At 38.3% G+C, this 20241-nt stretch overlaps 1 protein-coding gene across 3 annotated transcripts in view; it reads left to right on the plus strand.

Moving 5' to 3' along the window:
* Positions 1-20241, plus strand: part of FBXL4 (F-box and leucine rich repeat protein 4) — a 72605-nt gene that overhangs the window by 36927 nt on the left and 15437 nt on the right. For all 3 annotated transcript variants that reach the window (XM_065911644.1, XM_065911642.1, XM_065911643.1), the window contains 2 exons: positions 415-659; positions 8356-8569. In XM_065911644.1, coding sequence (XP_065767716.1) covers positions 415-659; positions 8356-8569 — 459 coding nt within the window. The remainder of the gene's footprint in view (positions 1-414; positions 660-8355; positions 8570-20241) is intronic.

Consider the following 20241-nt stretch of genomic DNA (forward strand, 5'->3'; position numbering starts at 1 on the left):
AAAACCATCGTTGTCCGTAGCAACATCCCACTGAACTCTGAAAACCCTGAAAGAGAGAGCTCTTCTATCACCAGTGATAGATGTGTAATCGATGTTCAGTAAAGGTTAAGTCTGTGAAAATTTGTATTATTCAATAGATTACCAATATATACTTTTTGCACTGTAAAAAAAAAAAGGGTAACTAACATGAATTGAGTCTACAGTGCACACTCTTGAAATGTAGTATATATAGCCTTATGTATGTATGGGTACTACTGATGTGGATAATTCTGTTGAATATTGATTTGTTTAGTGTGTGAAAATACTGTTATAAAATGTAGGATACTGTTGTCCTTTATTAGATCACATCATATGCTTCATAAAGGGATACTGTTTTTTCAGTCTGGGTGATCTTGGTTTCTCTGTTTTATGTAGCTCATTCAGCTGATTCTGAATCATCTTACGCTCCCAGACCTGTGTAGATTAGCACAGACTTGCAAACTACTGAACCAGCATTGCTGTGATCCTCTGCAGTACATCCACCTCAATCTGCAACCATACTGGGCGAAGCTAAATGACACCTCTCTGGAATTTCTGCAGGCTCGCTGCACGCTTGTGCAGTGGCTTAATTTATCTTGGACCGGCAATAGGGGATTCATCTCTGTTGCGGGATTTAGCAGGTTAGTGCCAAACCTCGTTGAGGTTATTTCACCAGCAGGCTGTACTTACTATATAGTAGTTAACATAATAAAAGTTTGAAATTGTATACCATGTACTTTATAGAAATCAAGAGAAATACATTTGTGTATCTTGTTCAGAATGCTTCTGCTTACAACAGTGGATGAGTTCGTTTCGCCATCCTCTTACAGCTCAGCTTCATAAGATGGAGGGGAAATTATGTTCTTTACCTCAAATTTTTCAAAATCCCAAGTAACTTTCAACAGAGCTCCTTTTTTTTCTTTCTCATATTTTCAGCACAGATGATTAACACATTTTAAGAACTATTTCCAAATCAAAATCTACCTCTCTAATGTGATTTGTCAGAAATGGAAAACAATTTATTATAGAACATTTTTAATTAAATCTTAATTACATGTGCAATACATCACCCAAATTTAGAAGCTCATTTAAACTAATTATGTTGAAAATGCAATTGCATGTTAAATAGGCGACCACACTTGCAGACCTGCCCAGGTGTTTCTGCTCCTTTCTATTTAAGCATTTAGTTTCCTTACTATTAAATGTCACCTGTTAGACATTTGAAAGCTTGCACGCGTGCATATTCATTTAGTAACGCCACAGTCATTTTTTCTTGTGGTACAAACAGGTGTTTTTCTCTTAACCTTGATGATGGTTATTCTCATTGTAAGTTACAGTATAATCCGTTTCATTAAGTTAAATAATGAAGAAATAGACACTTCAGGGAAATTACCTGTTATTTTTGATTAACGAATAATCGCCTATCGTGTTTTTAGAAGTTAGAATGAACTACAGCTTTCCCTACACACATCCCCAGCGGATGCATTCCTACACAGTGGCTTATGAATTAGAAATTTGTATTTTGAGCTTTGTTTCCCCTTGACTTAGAGTATAAAATTAAAGATGCAGTTCCAGAAATAAATATTTGATACCCTTAGATTCAGATGAAATCATGTTTGAAATAGCACCAATGTGTTCAAAATGCTAATATTAATAGTTTGTGCATCAAAATAAAAAATGAACACAAGCGGTAATGGCTTACAGCACATGTTGAAACCATCAACACACTGGGTTTCTTCCTTTTCTGCCAGAAACAGAACCAGAGGAAGGGGTTCTTAGATAAAGTGTTCTGGGATTTGAGGGTCAGAATCTAAAGATTTTGTAACATGCTATGTATACAAAATTCTTTTTTATTATGTAAATTTGCTTAGGAGGGGAGATATATATATACATATATATAATAGTAGGTATTATATATATGTAAGAAAATGAGTTGTTTCTTTTTGGCAGTGTAATTTTGGTGAATTTTGATAGAATCCACATTTTGAAAATCGTTGGCTCCATTGGAACACAGCTTAGTCCTTTCTGCTTCCCTTCCTGCAAACACACGCTTCATTAGCAAATTGTCCCCACTGCTAATGGGACCAAGAAGAACTGAAGCTAATGATGACTGTGGGTACTCAGAGAGTGCACTGTGGATCATGAACCAAGACTAACCAAGAGCAGATAGAACCATTGGTATCAGTAAGCATTGTTTTACATTGTAAGGACTTTGGGGTATTTTAATTCCCCTCATAGCTCTTTCTTCAATGTTTCCCACTATTTGGGACTTATGTGTTTGTTTTTGCTGTTGGTGTGTAGTGTGTAAGGCATTACGGTGAGTATTGTGGACCATGTGAAGAGATAGATGATATAGTTCCTACTACAAAAAAGATACAAAGATAAACATTTAAACATATCAGTCCCATATTTTTGTAAATAAAATAACAGGAAGGCAGCTAATGAGAAAAAACATTAAAGAAAACATTGGTAATGAATGACCAAGTCCAACTTCCTAGGCAAAATGTGGCATATACCCATAGTATAACGAGTAACATATAAAGATAATATTAAGTCAGTTTTTAGAAACTCTCTTTTTGTAGCTTCTTCTGGTGCATAAGCAGAAACATAAGTTGTTAGAAGAAAACTTCACAATGCTATTTTAAGAATTTTAGACGTGCAGTGGATAAAGATCTTCTTTTACAAGGTTAAAGCTCTAATCTGCTTTCTCACCAGCAGTTTCTCTTCCATTTTCAATTTGCCCATTTAGTTGCATTGGAGCTGTTTGAATAATTACAAAAGTACATACATAAATGTAAGTTTTCCATATTTCACAGGAGTATTTCAGCCAGTAAATCCATGTATCTTGATAGCATTCCTTTAAGCATAGTCATTGTTCCCATTAAGAAAAGAAAAAGTTGAAATAACAGGGAGAGAGAGTCTTTTTGGGGATGGGAGATACTGGAGCTTTGCCTACTGATTACTGTTGGCCCCCTTGATGTAACTGCTGAATTGATAGTCATTATGGCTTGTAGGCAGCATTCCCAGAATAAACAATAAATATTCATGGCTTGATTATTAATGAATAATCTATGAATAAGTGTGGTCTATTTATGCTCATTACTGTGAAGAAGGCTTATTTATAATACTTTAAAGGGGAAAAAAGTACATTTTTGAACTAGAAACCAATGATGATGAGTTGCCTTTTGAGCAAGTCTTTGGGAAAAGTTTGATATAGTTAATTTTTGTTGCCTGGAAATGTTATCCTCACAAACTGGAACTGTTTCACTGCACTTTAAAGAAGTTAGGAACTTATTTTATTCAAAATAGCAGGGAAAGTGGAATAATGAGAACTTAAAACTTTCAATCAGTTATTAAAATTCTGTTCTATCTACAGATTTGTGATTTGTAACTTCACGTCCTGCCCATGTATATCACTATTCATTAAAATCACATCTATTATAATTGCACTTTCCTCTTACAATGCATTCCCTAAAGTCTTGGATATTCCTTTTTCACCCCGTTTGTTTGTGCTCTGAGGCTTAATTATACCATTTTGATGTTCAAAAAGCCTTAGATTCATTTTTTTCTGCTATAGTTTTTCTTCAGATAGTTGCTCAAACTAATCACCTTGAGCTCCACCTCAGTTACGTAGAGATTTCTAGCCCTAGCGCATCTACTTGTTTCCTTCAGAAAACACTGTTGGATGCTTTTTAGGTTTAAGGACTTGATGTTTTGACCCAAAGCTACAGCTTTATGGAGTAGAGAGCTTTTTGAGTATTCATATATTTGTTTATTCAGTTGCCTGCCAATGTCTCACACTCTTGTGTCTTTTAGATGGTCAACTCCTAGAGATTAAAGACAGTTTACGACAGTTTCTTTTCATGTTGTTCTCGCATTGCTGGATGGTGCCGTACACAGTTAAGCAAGAAGTTTTGTGTTTAATAACTTTATTTTGGATCTGATATAGTAAATAATGCTCCAGCTATTTGGAATTAAAAATATCTTAAATATACTGTTTTATAAAACTCAGTGAGGGCCAGCTACAAAACATGAGATTAGGATTCAGAGCCATGGATATTTATACCTAATTCTCCTCTTTACCTTGAAACTTCAGGCAGGTTGTGAGGATTGGTGCCTTTTATTTTGTGATGAATAAACTCAGATTAAGTCATTCATTCACGTAATGTTAATTATTTTAGGGTGCAAATTACCATTTAGTAAATTACTTCTTATGTACCTGTATTACTCTGGACAAATTAATTCACCTTATAAGGACAGGCAATTTTTTTCCTCTCTCCAGAGACTCCTTTTCTTATAGCAGGAGACCTAGTTTGGGATTGTTTGTCTGAACTTAGGTTTTCTCTTAATACCCTCAATATCAAGAAATACTTGATGAGAATTCATAAGATGGAATGAACAGGCTTCAGGAAATAAACAAGCTATAGTTCTCTTTTCAGGTGACTAGTATTACAATTGAGATGAATAAACAGATGACTAAAATCTGTAATTATGTGTTAAAATAAAACTTTATGAGTAACATTAAGGAAGGAAATGAATTGTGTTCAGCAAATTAATTGATTCTGCTATTTCTGCCTTCTTATAGTGGAAATATTATGAAAAAGCCAGTGGTGTAGATCTCGTAAGTTCAGGAAGAGTTGACTATGGGGATATTGACTAAATAACCTACTCAGTAAAAATATAGAATATAGAAAAGGGGGGAGAGTCATAAAGGTAGTATAAGCATGATCATTGTCATTACTGTGCTCCCAAATTCTATCATTCATTAAATCACCTTGGGAAGTTTTCTAGTCTGTTAACAGCTTACTGATGATTGGCTTGCTATCTTTAGAAGGGAAAAGTTCATTAATGAGAAAAAAGAGAAAAGGGGTGTCAAAGCATTCCAAGTCTAATACTAAAAATAATTACAGAACAAAGCACTTTGCCAAATAATGAAGACCTTCAATAGATAAGATGCCTAGAGATTTTAAGAGTTAATATACTCATTTAACTTTTGTAATCTGCAAATAATTTTAGAAGCATCAAATCAAAATAGGATACTCTAGATCTCTGGTGCCATACATTGATTTCTAGATTGCTAGCTTATAAATGATGATGAACTAGCCATAACTACAATGTATATTCAAAGTAAGGTAAAAATGTTCATTTTGTTGTATTTCCTAGTTTGATCCTCTTAAAGGAAAAATGCTGAGTCCATAGAACTTAGTCTGTTCCAGAGTAGAGGAAATTTAAATTCCTCAAATGCATTTTCATAATTGGAAGAGTTATTCAGCAAATTCATCAAGTGTTTTTACACACCTGACATCATGCTAAGTACTAAGTATACGAAGGATAGACTCAATATAAACAAATCAGTAAATAAGGAGATGATGGTTAACAGAAAAATGAATTTTGGTTGAGAAGCAGAGGAGCTGAACTCATTCAGTTCAGTGTGCAGAAGATACGTTGTGAAGTTAGTACCCATCGCTTCCCTGTGAAATAGAGCCCCAGTCCGAACATGGAGCCCCACGGTCAAGGCCAGCACCCCGTGCAGCGCACCATGCCCTCTCTGAGTGTGGCTGTGGCGTCCTGATGCTCTCCCGGTTTTCACCCCTGCTGCCCTTCAGCTTGTTCTCCACACGGAAGCCAGAGTGATGCTGTCAAAACACAAGCAGGTGGTGCTGCACCTCTGCCCCAAACCCTCTGATGTCTGGGAGCCCCGTCTCCCTCAACATGAGGCCAGAGTCTCTGTAGGATGCACGCCCTGGCCTGCCCCTTACCGCCCTGGCCTGCCCCTTACCGCCCTGGCCTGCCCCTTACCGCCCTGGCCTGCCCCTTACCGCCCTGGCCTGCCCCTTACCGCCCTGGCCTGCCCCTTACCGCCCTGGCCTGCCCCTTACCGCCCTGGCCTGCCCCTTACCGCCCTGGCCTGCCCCTTACCGCCCTGGCCTGCCCCTTACCACTCTGGCCTGCCCCTTACCGCCCTGGCCTGCCCCTTACCGCCCTGGCCTGCCCCTTACCGCCCTGGCCTGCCCCTTACACTCTGGCCTGCCCCTTACACTCTGGCCTGCCCCTTACCACTCTGGCCTGCCCCTTACCGCCCTGGCCTGCCCCTTACCGCCCTGGCCTGCCCCTTACCGCCCTGGCCTGCCCCCGTCTGCCTCTGCCTCCTGCCTGCCCGCGGTTCCCAGCCCCAGGCCTGGTTTGAGCTGTCCTGCCTCTGAGCGGCCCCCCTGGCGGCTGCCTGCTTGCCGCCTCTCCGGGGAACTGCTTCGCTCATCCTCTCACTTCCTTGGGCCTCCTCGACTCACCTTCTCAGTGAGGCTTCCCTGTCCCCTTCACACTTTCTGTTGTCGTTCTCTGCTTTTCTCTTCTCCTTGGCACTTTTCACTCTCTAATATGCTATTAATTTTCTCATTTATTTGTTCATGGCCTGCCTCTCCTACTGAAATGTGAGTAAGCTCCCTGAGAGCAGGGGCCTAGCCCACAGCCAGCTCCCCAGGGCCGGGGTCCCGCGGGGTCATGGTAGGAGCTCGGTAAATATTTGTTGACTGAATGCCTGAAGGCGCTTGATGCAAACTGTCAATTTAGCCACTACAGTAGCAGAGAACAGTAGTGAACATGTGGGAGGAAATCAAGGTGAGGGGACAGCTTGTAGAGGGCCCGAGAATGGGAAGGAAGGGGACGGCATGTGACATGGTGTGAAATGCCCCAGTAAATCAAGTAATACAAGGGCTGGAAAGAAAGGCCCTTTAATTTGGCATTTAAAAGGAAAGGATGAATTTAGGGAAAGCAGAACGTAGACTGCAATGGATTAACAATAAGCAGATGTTCTTGGATGTTTGGGTGTAAATAAGCTGTGTGGGCTACTGACTTACTTGCAATATTTAAAATAAATTTGTAGCAATTGCATTTTTTGTTTGTGTGTTGGCCAAGATTTCACTTTTAATATTTCTGGGGTGCTCTGGCCTTTGCAGACTTCTTTCACATTATTGTAGAATGTTCAAAACCACAAGCAGTGTGGTGAGTGCTGTTACACAATGCTCTGTGTGTGTGTGTGTGTGTGTGTGTGTGTGTGTGTGTGTGTGTGTGTGTGTGTGTGTGTGTCATCCGCCTCTGCGACCATATGAACGGAGGAATCCACCAGACTTCTCTACCCATGGAATTTTCCAGGCAAGAACCCTGGAGTGGGTTGCCATTTCCTCCTCCAGGGGATCTTCTTAACCCAGGGACTGAAGCTCGTCTCTTGTGTCTCCTGCATTGGCAGGCAGACCCTTTACCGTTGTGCCTCTTGGGAAACCTGAGGAAATGACTGAGACCTGGATAAATGCCCTTTCCAAGGTCATGTGCTAGGAAGTGGTGGAACAGGGCAAAAAAAAAAAAAAAAAAATCCCTCCTTTGAAGTCTAGTGTTGCTTCCTTTATTTTCAGAAGTGATTGATTTATTTTTGTTTTGCATGTATATTTGTAAGCTAGTTAAGTCTTGTAGAAAAAAGATGCATAGATAAACCAACAGTATGAGACTGATCGTGGCACTGCGATGGGCGAGAAAATGTCCGGAGACCGGGTGAGTGGGGCACGTGTTGAAGGCTTTGCTTTGCTTAGTTGTTCGTTTCAGGGATTTGAATACTCATGGCCTCACATTTTACTTTTATTATCAGACAGTGATTCTGGACAGGACCTTTTCCCCTCCAACTGTAATGTGATGAAGATAAATACTATTCCTACTCTGATAAAGTGTTTTGTGTCCCCTACATTGAATTATTTCTGTGTATTTTATGTGAAGCTGCAATTGAATATCTTGGAATAATTTCACCATCAGTCTAGGTACTAAATAATAGCAGTCAAGAAACGTATCTCACCAGTACGGTTAAACCAACCCAGAAGTTTTCTGAGTTGAGAGGAGGCTAGTCTGATCTGTTTTGAGGTCATTTAAGCTTTCATTTTGTGTGCCATGTTCAAAATAAATTATCCATTACCAAATGGGTACTGTTTAGGAAGAAATATCTTCCAAAAGTTGAGAGTTTTGTTATATTTCGTTTGTTGGCTCTACCAGCTCAGGTGTGAATTACAGGTAAGTAGAAGAAATACACCCTCTGGCTTTCTTAATTTCCCACTTAGCAGTAGCTGACTATGTGATGTGAATCCATTTTATCTTCTCAGGTTGATTTATTGTAACGTAGCCATGCCTGTTTCGGCAGGCAGTAAATGAGAATTTAAGTGAAACAAGTTTTTTTATTTTCCCTGATAAAAATCTATTCTTCCGAAGGTGTCTGCTTTAGAGTCGATATAATTCCAAAGTGCTTGCAAAAAATATGTTTCAGTTTTATGAAATTCACACGGAGCATTGTGTTCACAGGTTTCTGAAGGTCTGCGGATCTGAATTAGTGCGCCTTGAATTATCCTGCAGCCACTTCCTTAATGAAACTTGCTTGGAGGTTATTTCTGAGATGTGCCCAAATCTACAGGACTTAAATCTCTCCTCCTGTGATAAACTACCACCTCAAGCTTTCAGCCACATTGCCAAGTTGTATGGCCTGAAACGACTCGTTCTCTATAGAACAAAAGTAGAGGTAAGATTTACACTTTCAGTAATATAATGACCAACGGAATGATCAGTTGCCTGTAATTGCTCATAATAATATGATTTATGATTTTTAAATAAATTAAGTTTAAGACACCACCTGACTATCCTAAAACAATTAGAGCTGATTCAGTCATTTCATAATTAGTCTGTTATATTTTTTTGTTTGTGTCTTTGTTTTTCAATTTAAGAAAATGTTACCCTCTGTGCTCTTAAATTTTTTGTAATGCTGTTCATGTTTCTAGGTAAAGAGGAAAGCAATAGGCTGAGGTGGGCTGAAATGCTGGCAGGGAATTAATTCGTGAAAGTGGTGGGTGGAAAGTATGTAGGAGGACATTTGCTTGGAGTGAGAGGAAGCAAAGTGGAATTTATCCAGGAGCGAACTTCAGAGTTAAAACTCCTAATACATAGTTTAGGAGTCTCATTAAAGAAGAATGGAGTCACGTAATATTTATTGATCTCCTTGCTTTTTTTCCACTTAGCTCTAGGACATCTTACCAGATCATTATATCTATTACCACCTGACTCTTTTCATTAACTGTGTAGTTTATGTTTTACCATGGTCAACTCAGTTTTTCCCCAGATGGTCAACGTTTCAGTTTTTCCAGATGTTTTTCTTTGACAAACCATCTGGCATTAGCATTATTTTGCGCAGTTTTCTGTGTACTGGCTATTGCTGCTCTAGGAGAGAGTTCTGTGAGTAGTACTGCTGGTAGGAGTATGTGCCTGGACCCTCGTGATAAACTTCCACTTACTGCTCTATACCTGTTTCCTCTGCTCTAATCGTGTTGGCCTTCTTTCTGTCCCTTGAACATTCCGATCCAGTCCCAGCTCATGGCTTTTTGTCCTATGCCTGTCTGGAACATCCTTCCAGCTTGTTTACGGCTGCCCTTTTCTCAACTCAGTGTCCTACTTAAATATTTTTTTTCAGAGATGGTTTCTTAGACATTGATAAAAGGTAGCCTCCCCACTCCCTTCTGGTTGGCTTCTGTCATATCATATCACCTAGTGTATTTTCTTTCTAACAACTTTATCACTATGAAATCATCATGTTGGTTTTCTTATGATCATCTGTCTCCTTATACTAGGATATATATTTCATGACGGTAGGAGCCTTGTCTATCTTTTTCATTGCTATGTTCCTGATATCTAGTATAGTATGTGGTAAAGATTGGCCATTCAGTAAATATTTAAAGAAATGAATAAGATAGACAAATTTCTTTTCCAAAATGACGTACCAGTTGCCTCTCCACTCTAGTGAACCCTTGCCTGCGTTGGATGTTGCCTTGGCCAAGTATTTTGAGAATCATTTACATGTAATGTACTTAGAGGGTGCCAAACACATAGTAAATTCTCAATAAATATTATCTGCTAAAACAGTAAGAATAATAATTATCATTATGGCAATTCTGTATATGTTTTGCTGTGTGGTAGGGATGGTCCCCTCTCTCTGTTCTTTTTGAATTTAAATCCTTGTGTATTATTATTCTTCCAGATATATCTTTCAGCAAAGATTTTGTTGGAAGTGCCTTTATTATATTTCATTTTGCTCTTTAATAAGGCTTCATATCTGTTCCTATATGTCTTACTTTACATTCAAGAGCATGTTATAGTTTTCTTCATTTAGATTTTATATCCTTCTGGTTAAATTTATGCCTTGTCTTTTATAGTCTCAGACACTATTTTCTTTCGTTTTAATTGGTTATTTTTAATATAAAGAAAAATTGAGTTTTGTATATTTATCTTGTATCTGCTCCCCTTACTGAATGCTTATAATTGTTGTAATAACTTATATCTTTTGAGTTTTCTAATGATATAATTGTATAATCTGGAAATTAATATACTTTTTCTTTCTGTTCCAATTTACACTAAGTAGAGCTTCATAAATAATGTAGAATAATAGAGTCACAATAGGTATACTAATCTTATTTCTAATATAGAGGGAAATTTTTCTTTTTTAAATATTTATATGACAAATATGTGCCAGGTACTGGTGTAGGCCCTGAGACTTCATTAGTGAACTAAATAGACAACTCCTCATGTAACTTACTAATTTTATCTATTGTTTGATGTTCTTTCTGATAAATATCATTTGAGTAAGACTATTTTTATCAAAAATGTGTATTATATTAAAAACTTTTAAAGCCTGCATTACCACACTGATCTTTTTTCGTCTTTTATTTGTTAATATAATGACTTATACTGGACAGTCCTTACATTCCTGGGATAATTCCTACATGTTTTAGCTTAATACATAGCTAAGCCATTTTCCTAATATTTTTGAGCCAAATTGCCTGGATTTGGATTCTACTTTGGATATCACTTACTAATTATATCAACTTAAGGAAATTTCTTGATGTCCTATGTCCTTCTGTATAAGTGGCTATAATGATGATATACCTTTCAAATGGTTGTTGTGAGAATTAACATGATTTAATATACATGAAGAGTTTAAAACAGTACCTGTTTCATAGTAAACATTCTTTAAGAGTTAAGACTTATTTATCAATACTTTTTACATCTACTTTCTTAAATGAAATTGAGTCGTGTTTTTCCTTTTCAGGCCATTTTATCATGTTTGGAGCTTGGAGTATGACATCTTGGCAAAAAGGATTGTGACATTGACATCTTTTTCTTTGATATTTGTTGTTCAGTTGCCACGTTGTGTCTGACTCTTTGCAGCCCTAGGGACTGCAGCATACCAGGCTTCCCTGTCTTTCGCTATCTTCTGGAGTTTGCTCAAACTCACATCCTTTGAGTCGGTGATGCCATCCAGTCATCTCATCCTCTGTTGCCCCCTTCTCCTGCCCTCAATCTTTCTCATTCCAGTGAGTCAACTCTTTGCATCAGGTGGCCAAAGTTTTGGAGCTTCACCTTCAGCATCAGTCCTTCATGAATATTCAGGGTTGATCTCCTTTAGGATTTACTGATTTGATCTTGCTGTCCAAGGGACTCTCAAGAGCCTTCTCCAGTACGACAGTTTAAAGCATCAGTTCTTCGGCACTCAGCCTTCTTTATGGTAACTCTCACACCCATACACGACTACTGATAAAACCATAGCTTTGACTTTGTCGGCAAAGTGATATCTCTGCTTTTTAATATACTTTCTAGGTTTGTTATAGCTTTTCTTCAGGTAGTAAGCATCTTTCAGTTTCATGGCTGCAGTTACCATCTGCAGTGATTTTGGAGTCCCAAGAAAATAAAACCTGCCACTCTTCCCCTTTTCCCCCATCTATTAGCAATGCAGTACTGGGACTGGAATGCCATGATTTTCGTTTTATGAATGTTGAGTTTTAAGCCGGCTTTTTTACTCTCTTCTTTCACCCTCAAGAGGCTCTTTAGTTTCGCTTTGCTTTCTGCCATTAGAGTGGTGGAATAACTTTAATAAATGAGAATTATCTGTTAGCATTTACTTATAAAACTATCTGGGTGTATAGCCTTTTTATTGGTAGATCAGAGTAGATATCTTTAGCTTGACATAGTTTTTAAACTAATCCATGGAAACGTGAATATAGTATTCCTGACTTGGGGCAGAATTTTAGCTCGAGTTTAACTGGTGACTTGGTGGAAAGAAGACTTTGATGCTAGTTCTAGCCCTGCCAGTAACAAGCTGAGTGATCTCTTAGTGATTTCTTTCACATAGTCTCTCGTTCCAGGATTCTTTATTTGTAAAATGAGAAGACTTTTCTCCCTGAATGCCAGTTTGAAGATGGTATTAGTCCATGTTTTCATTAATTTGTGGTGAAGTGACTCATGATTTATGAGGGTGTAAAATTGTCAGCTAACTTTTCTTGAGTAGAGTTTGCATGCTGAAATTATTCCACACCTGTGTTTTACTGGTATATTTACTGTTTTATATTGCCTTGTGTGCTGTAAAGTTTGATACCCTCTGAGCAGATAACACCTCATTTAAAAAATCTTCTGATTAAATTTAACTTTAAGAAGAAAGGTAACTTAGTTCATTATTAAGTAAACCTTCAGGAAGAAAAATAGGGTAAAAACTAGGGAATTATATAACTTGCTAGGCATCTTTCATCTGGGATGATATGTAAAAATGTTTCCCATGATATGCTTTTGAAATGTTATAAATTCACATCACCTAAGTGTGAGGGAATCATTAAATAGTCTACAATTTTCTTCAATTTACCTCCAGAAGCTGATAGTATATGATTATATATTTTTTAAAAAGTTTGATTTTATAGGGATTGAGACGATTTCATAGCTCAAGACTGGAGACCTTATACATATGTATCCAAGTCTAAATAGCATCAATTCAGCTTCCCCCAGTCACTTAAACATAGATGTGAAATCATTGTATGATTTCATTAAGTAAAATTTGGTCTGTACCATATGTTACTACCTATTAAAGTTTGTTTTTGTTAGTCCAGCTGCTAAAAGACCATAAAGTCATTTTTAAATTTATTCTAGATGATTTTTCTGACATTTAGTACATAGAAAAAATTATAAAATTGATTTTCATTGATCTGCATTGGACTTACAATAAAATAAAAAATAATCTCATTTTAGTGATACAAATGGCAAAATTCAAAATGGAGAAAAACCTACCCAGGCAGTGTTGACTTTTAACAGCTTCCCAGCTCTGTATTCGGTGCTCTCTGCCTATACACTTTATTTACATCTGTTATCTTGTCATTCTCGGGATCTGCATCAGACTCCCCTATCGACACTAAGTAACTCAGAGGAATAAAAGGAAAAGACAACACAATCATCTGGCCTCTTTTAAAACAAACCCAAGTGACCACACTGGTAATCGTATCAACCTGTAAGCACCTCCCTGTTACTTAAGCAAAACGTTACGGTCTTCCCTGGTAACTCAGATGGTTAAGAATCTGCCTGCAATTTGGGAGACTTAGGTTTGATCCCTGGGTCAGGAATATCCCCTGCAGAAGGGAAGGCAGCCCACTCCAGTTTTCTTGTCTGGAGGATTCCATGGAGAGAGGAGCCTGGTGGGCTACAGTCACGGGGTCACAAAGTGTTGGACATGACTGGGCGAAAAACACTGTCCACCCTTCTTCCCTTCCGTAAGTCACTGTTTGAGTCCTGCACTGGTGGATGAGAGAAACCTGAGTGAGAAGACAAGATTTAGGGGACTGGCTTCTCTCTAAATCTTCACATAATCATTGGCAGTACATTCAGATGTTTTAAACTGTTTTGAAAAGAAAAAACAACGACTGATTTCAGGTACCTCTGATGGCTCTAAGGAAATATATGAGGAGAAAAAGAAGATATGAATTTGAACTTCTTGGGAGAGGTTTTCTTTTTTTTTTTCTCTTTTAAGGAATACAGATTATCCATTGCCAGCCACTTTTACCCTTCCCCCCCCCAAACTCTGTGTAATTCTAAAGCAAGCAAAAAGTAGTATTACAAAATATTGACACCATGATAGCATATTATGTTCAGAGAGACCAATTTATGATGTAGTAGACTTATATTTTATGTATCTATATATAGTCTACATTAGTAAGTGGAAAACATTTATGCCATTTTTTAGGATTTAAGCAAGTATGTGTGTATGGTGAATAAAGCTTTAGAGGATATGGAAACCTGGGGCTTTTCTCCCCAAGTTTGAGAAAACTTTCTGCGTATATTTTGTTTGCTGTCCTAGACATTTTGCATATTATTCAATCCTTTAACTAGTCCAGTGAGAGTAAGTGTTATTCTTATGTTCAGTTCAGTCACTCAGTCATGTCCAACTCTTTGCGACACCATGGACTGCAGCACGCCAGGCCTCCCTGTCCATCACCAATTCCTGGAGCTTGCTCAAACTCATGTCCTTAGAGTTGGTGATGCCATCCAACCATCTCATCCTCTGTCATCCCCTTCTCCTCCTGCCTTCAATCTTTCCCAGCATCAGGGTCTTTTCCAGTGAGTCAGTTCTTCCCATCAGGTGGCCAAAGTGTTGGAGCTTCAGTTTTCGCATCAGTCCTTCCAATGAATAGACTTCCAAAGACTGATTTCCTTTAGGATTGACTGGTTTGATCTTGTAGTCCAAAGGACTCTCAAGAGTCTTCTCCAACAGCACAGTTCAAAAGCATCGATTTTTGCTGCTCAGCTTTCTTTATGTTACATGTGTTGAAATGAAAGCCCCCAAAAGTTAATAAGTTTCCCAGTGACACAGAGCAACAAGTTAGAATTAGGATTTGAACCCAGATTTGGTGACCTCAGTGTTACAGTGAAAATTGTAAGCTATATAAGAGCATAGAATAGTAGTTCTTTTAATAGCTTGGCTGCCTCTATCTAATGGAGAAGGAAATGGCAGCCCACCCCAGCATACTTGCCTGGAGAATTTCATGGGTAGAGGAGCCTGGTGGGCTACAGTCCATGGGATCACAAAGAGTTGGAAGTGATTCAGCAAATAAAATAGAGCTTTTCCTTTACCACTTAATCCTTTTCTAATCTTCAATTGGTAAGGAAATAAAACATTGTAACCAAGATATACAAGATTTTGATCTGGTGTAAAATACAAACTGTGAAGTTATATTCTGTAAATATTTTCCAGTCTAAATTGCTATAGGAAAATGGACTTTGATTTTTATTTTGAGCAAACTTATTTTGAAGTCTTCATTCTGAATTTGTAATACCAGTTATTCAAATCACATTTAGAAACATTTAAGTAATAGTTTGTATAATCAATACATAATGAACTACCTCAAGCAAATGGTTTATATATATGGGCCAGCTCTCAATATTGTATCATAGTGGGGAGCAGCATTGGGACATATACTCCCCCAAATATTTTAGCATGTAAAGTAATGCATAGCTGATGTCTAGGTGGTGTGATCTTAAGTGGTTAGGTATAGCCAAGCATGTTGCTGGCCTGGGTACTCAATAAGAATGAGAGCCCCGGAGAATGAAACCTGAGTAGGGTCCGAATTGCCCTATATGCTGGTAGGTAGAGCCTGGTATGCTCCTGCCTGAGCCACTGTCAAACAGTGGGCCCAGAGCACTACACTCTGTCTCCCTGACAGATTTCACCAACAAGGCCTGCTGCAGTGACCGCTGAGCTTCATGTGTAACCTTGTTAGAAACTGGGGTTGTATCACAATGCCTTTTGTGTATACTGTCTGATTGCGGCTTTGGTAGTCAATTAAAATGAAAGCAACCTTAACACAAGCCCCAAGTGTCATTTTGAAACCGAGCCTTTTATGCCCTGGCCTGGTTCATGAAGATTTTTCTCCCCAGCTCCACTGCTTTGGACTATGCCATAGCTAGTACCCAACCTGAGAAGCAGCAGCAGTAGGATCTTTATCAGACTTTAACTATGGTTAAAACTGCTCAGCAGCAAGTTCTGGGTGTCTGATTCAGATATTATTTTGTAATGTAAAAACTGGGAAGATGTTTTTTTTTTTAGTCTGTATCAGAGACCCACATCATAAAACAGTTCTCGTGGTTTTCCCACTTGAAAGATTTATGTGCCTGAGAAAGTCACTTATACTGAGCTGAAAGTTTACCTGTTTAAAAAAAAAAATTTACCCTATCACATAGGCTATTGAGAAGACCAAATTAGATCATACTTGTAAATAACATCACACTGTAAATTTGATAGACTTGTGTACATGTGAAAATGATAGTATAGATTTTTTCAGCATAATCCTACAAATTATCCCCGACTTTGTGAAGTATTCTTATAGATCCTCCTAAATAGGAATATCTTTTCCATCACGTGCTATGAGGAACTTAGATTAAATTACTGCTTTCATGCTTCTGATCTGTTTCTGGTAAAAGGAAAGTGCATTCCTAACTTACAAACTCCATAATGAGAGGGATCATGTTTGACTGTTAATGTCTTTACAGCTAGTATGTAGAACATTGTTTGGTATTCATTGTAGTGAATATATATAGTAGATACTTGGTAAACCTCTGTTGAGTGAATGAGTGATAGCTCTCGCTTGTCAATTTATCTTTTCTTTGTTCGATAAGTTAGTAAGCATCGGATAAGTTTGTCTTTCTACAGAATAACCACACCAGCTAAGCAGATGGATGGGAGATCTACAACTTGGAAAACTTGTAACAAAATTTTTTGAACTTGTATTTGTCCAGAATTTTTAGCTTTAAAAGATAGTGAAATACATTTCTATCTGTTTTGTTAGTTTATTCCATGAGATCTTTCTCCTTCTTTAGATATGTTTAGGATTGTGATGAAAAATTGCTTCATCAGAGAAATAGCAAATGTCTGCTTAAAGCATCAAAAAAAAAAAAAAGAGAGAGAGAGAGAAAATCATTCAGTTCAGTTCAGTTCAGTTGCTCAGTCGTGTCCGACTCTTTGCAACCCCATGAATTGCAGCACGCCAGACCTCCCTGTCCATCACCAACTCCCGGAGTTTACTCAAACTCATGTCCATTGAGTTGGTGATGCCATCAGCCATCTCATACTCTGTCGTCCCCTTCTCCTCCTGCCCCCAACCCCTCCCAGCATCAGGATCTTTTCCAATGAGTCAACTCTTTGCATCAGATAGCCAAAGTATTGGAGTTTCAGCTTCAACATCAGTCCTTCCAATGAACACCCAGGACTGATATTCTTTAGGATGGACTGGTTGGATCTCCTTGCAGTCCAAGGGACTCTCAAGAGTGTTCTCCAACACCACAGTTACAAAGCATCAATTTTTCGGTGCTCAGCTTTCTTCACAGTCCAACTCTCACATCCATACATGACCACTGGAAAAACCATAGCCTTGACTAGATGAACCTTTGTTGACAAAGTAATGTGTCTGCTTTTTAATATGCTATCTAGGTTGGTCATAACTTTCCTTCCAAGGAGTAAGCGTCTTTTAATTTCATGGCTGCAATCACCATCTGCAGTGATTTTGAAGCCCCCAAAAAACAAATTATGACCCTGTTTCCACTGTTTCCCCATCTATTTGCCGTGAAGTAATGGGACCAGATGCCATGATCTTAGTTTTCTGAATGTTGAGCTTTAAGCCAACTTTTCACTCTCCTCTTTCACTTTCATCAAGAGGCTTTTTAGTTCCTCTTCACTTTCTGCCATAAGGGTGGTGTCATCTGCATATCTGAGGTTATTGATATTTCTCCCGGCAATCTTGATTCCAGCTTGTGCTTCTTCCAGCCCAGCGTTTCTCATGATGTACTCTGCATATAAGTTAAATAAACAGGGTGACAATATATAGCCTTGACATACTCCTTTTCCTATTTGGAACCAGCCTGTTGTTCCTTGTCCAGTTCTAACCGTTGCTTCCTGACCTGCGTATAGGTTTCTCAAGAGGCAGGTCAGGTGGTCTGGTATTCCCATCTCTTTCAGAATTTTCCACAGTTTATTGTGATCCACACAGTCAAAGGCTTTGGCATAGTCAATAAAGCAGAAATAGATGTTTTTTTGGAACTCTCTTGCTTTTTCGATGATCCAGTGGATGTTGGCAACTTTTCAGAGTTAGGGGTATATTTACATTGATTGAATTTCAGTAGATGCAGGGCTGTAACTCTGTGCCTGATGAAAAGATAGTGCAAAGGGATGGAGAACAGAAATGACCCATATGCTGAGGTTTTAGTTCAATTCAGTTGCTCAGTTGTGTCTGATGCTGAGGTTTAGACCCTGTTTAATGCATGCTTTCAGAATAACTAGTGAAATGAGTGGTTAAATGCAGTAAATTTCATTTTACTGAATTTGGTAGGTCCTTGATGATTGTATAGGCAAGACTTAAGGCAAAAGATAGGAACAAACATGGAGAAAACTTTAATCGTAGTTAGTTTCTTCTACCATTAATGACAAGGAAGTTTTAGTAGAGTGAGATATATAATGATTGGAAAGGCTTTTAAATTCTTTTAGTCCTTTTTATCTCTATTCACAAGATTCTTATTACTAGTGATAAACATTAATTACAAGTCCTTCTTTAGCCATACATGTTGATATATTTTGGGAGAGAGAGCTATAGAAATTTAACTCATGAAATAGACTCTTAAATACTTACAAGGAAAGAGCTTTTATTTTGGAATAATTTTAGACTTATGAAAAGTTGCATACGAAATAGATTGCTCTACTTTATGCATATTTTTTTCCTGAACCATTTGAAAGTAATAAAGACATAACTCTCCTTTACCCCTAAAGGGGCATATATCTACAACTGTTCTTAAATATTTGTTCCGTGGGTTGAATTGTGTCTCCCCAAAATTTATATGTTGAAGTCCTGACCCCTGGTACCTCATAATGTGAGGTATTTGGAGATAAGGTCTTTTAAGAGATGATTAAGTTAAATGTGGTCTTTAGGGCGGGGCCTAATCCAATATGACTGGTCTGCTTATGAGAAGAGATTAGTTTGCAGACAGGGGAAGATGATATGAAAGCACCAGAAGTAAATGGCAGGTTTCAAGCCAAGAGGAGAGGCCTTAGAAGAAATTAACCCTGCTAACACCTCGATCTCAGACTTCTAGTCTCTGGAATTGTGGAAAAATTAATCTCTGTTTTTTAAGTTACCCAGTCTACAGTACTTTATCATGGCAGTTCTAGCAAACTAATACAACTTATACAGGATGGCATAGGATACTTTTTAACATATTGCACAAAAAGTGACTTCAGGAGAAGGCCTTCACATTGTCTAAAGCAATCTGGGTTAGTGTTAGGAGTTTCAACCTGTTTACCTTTTCTTTGTTTTGGGGAAAAAAATATCTGGAGTTGGGGGTGAGTTGGGGTGTGTAGGTTGCTCAGTAAGAATGTCATTCTGTTGCTTAGCAGCAGACAAGAAAACCAAGGGTGTTTTTTTAAAAGTTGGAGTTATAAATGGAACACCTGCATCCAGTTTTGATTGCCTCACTTCAAGAATGATAGAGCATAAATTGAAAGAATCTGAAGAAGTGAAAAAACTGATTATAGGTTTTGTAGGGGACTGGTATATGACAGTGATCCATAGTGTGGTACAGCTACTGTTTACCTGGTCCATATGCTGGGACCACGGTTTCAAGGACCCCACTGCCTCCATCTTCATGAACTGGGAGACAGACAAAAGCAGTTGGTTTTTACTTCTGTTGAATATCAAAACTCACCTCTTGTTTTTTTTCTGTGCCAGTTTATATATAAGTAAAATGTGTACCACTCCCATCTGTTGATGAGAGCACCTGGGCTTTCCTGCAGAAGATGCATGTCTTTTGAAAACAGTATGATTTGATTTAGTGCCATGAATTTGCTTTCTGACACGTAGATAATGATGTTCTCCTGGCTGCATTCTCGCTTGATTTAAAGTACACATTTATGTTTGTTGGTAAGTAGAAGCACAGATGGCCTTTATTTTATTTATTTTTGAAAGCTTCTGGCCAAGCCCCGGGACTGTGGGGTCTTAGCTTCCTGACCAGGGATCGAACCTAGACCCCCTGCAGTGGACGTGTGCAGAGTCTTAACCACTGGACGGCCTGGGAAGTCCCTAACCTTTCTTTTAGTGGAGCGAGTGCGGCTGACAAACTCAGGGGGAGGGATGGCCACTCACTAGAGCCAGTGCTGATTGCTAACTGAGGTCAAGATCAAGAGGAACAGTTGAAGTAGGAAGAACCTACTTTGGTCACCTCTATGGACTAATGCAGGCTGTCGTCAGCTGTCACCTAAAATACAGTCCATTTTAGAGAGCTTCATTTAGCTAGATAACATGTAAAACAAAAGATGTTAATAATTATTTGTTCTTAAACAGAATCAAGATTTTA

Source organism: Muntiacus reevesi, chromosome 19 (assembly GCF_963930625.1).
Source record: "Muntiacus reevesi chromosome 19, mMunRee1.1, whole genome shotgun sequence".
NCBI classification, from domain to species: domain Eukaryota; kingdom Metazoa; phylum Chordata; class Mammalia; order Artiodactyla; family Cervidae; genus Muntiacus; species Muntiacus reevesi.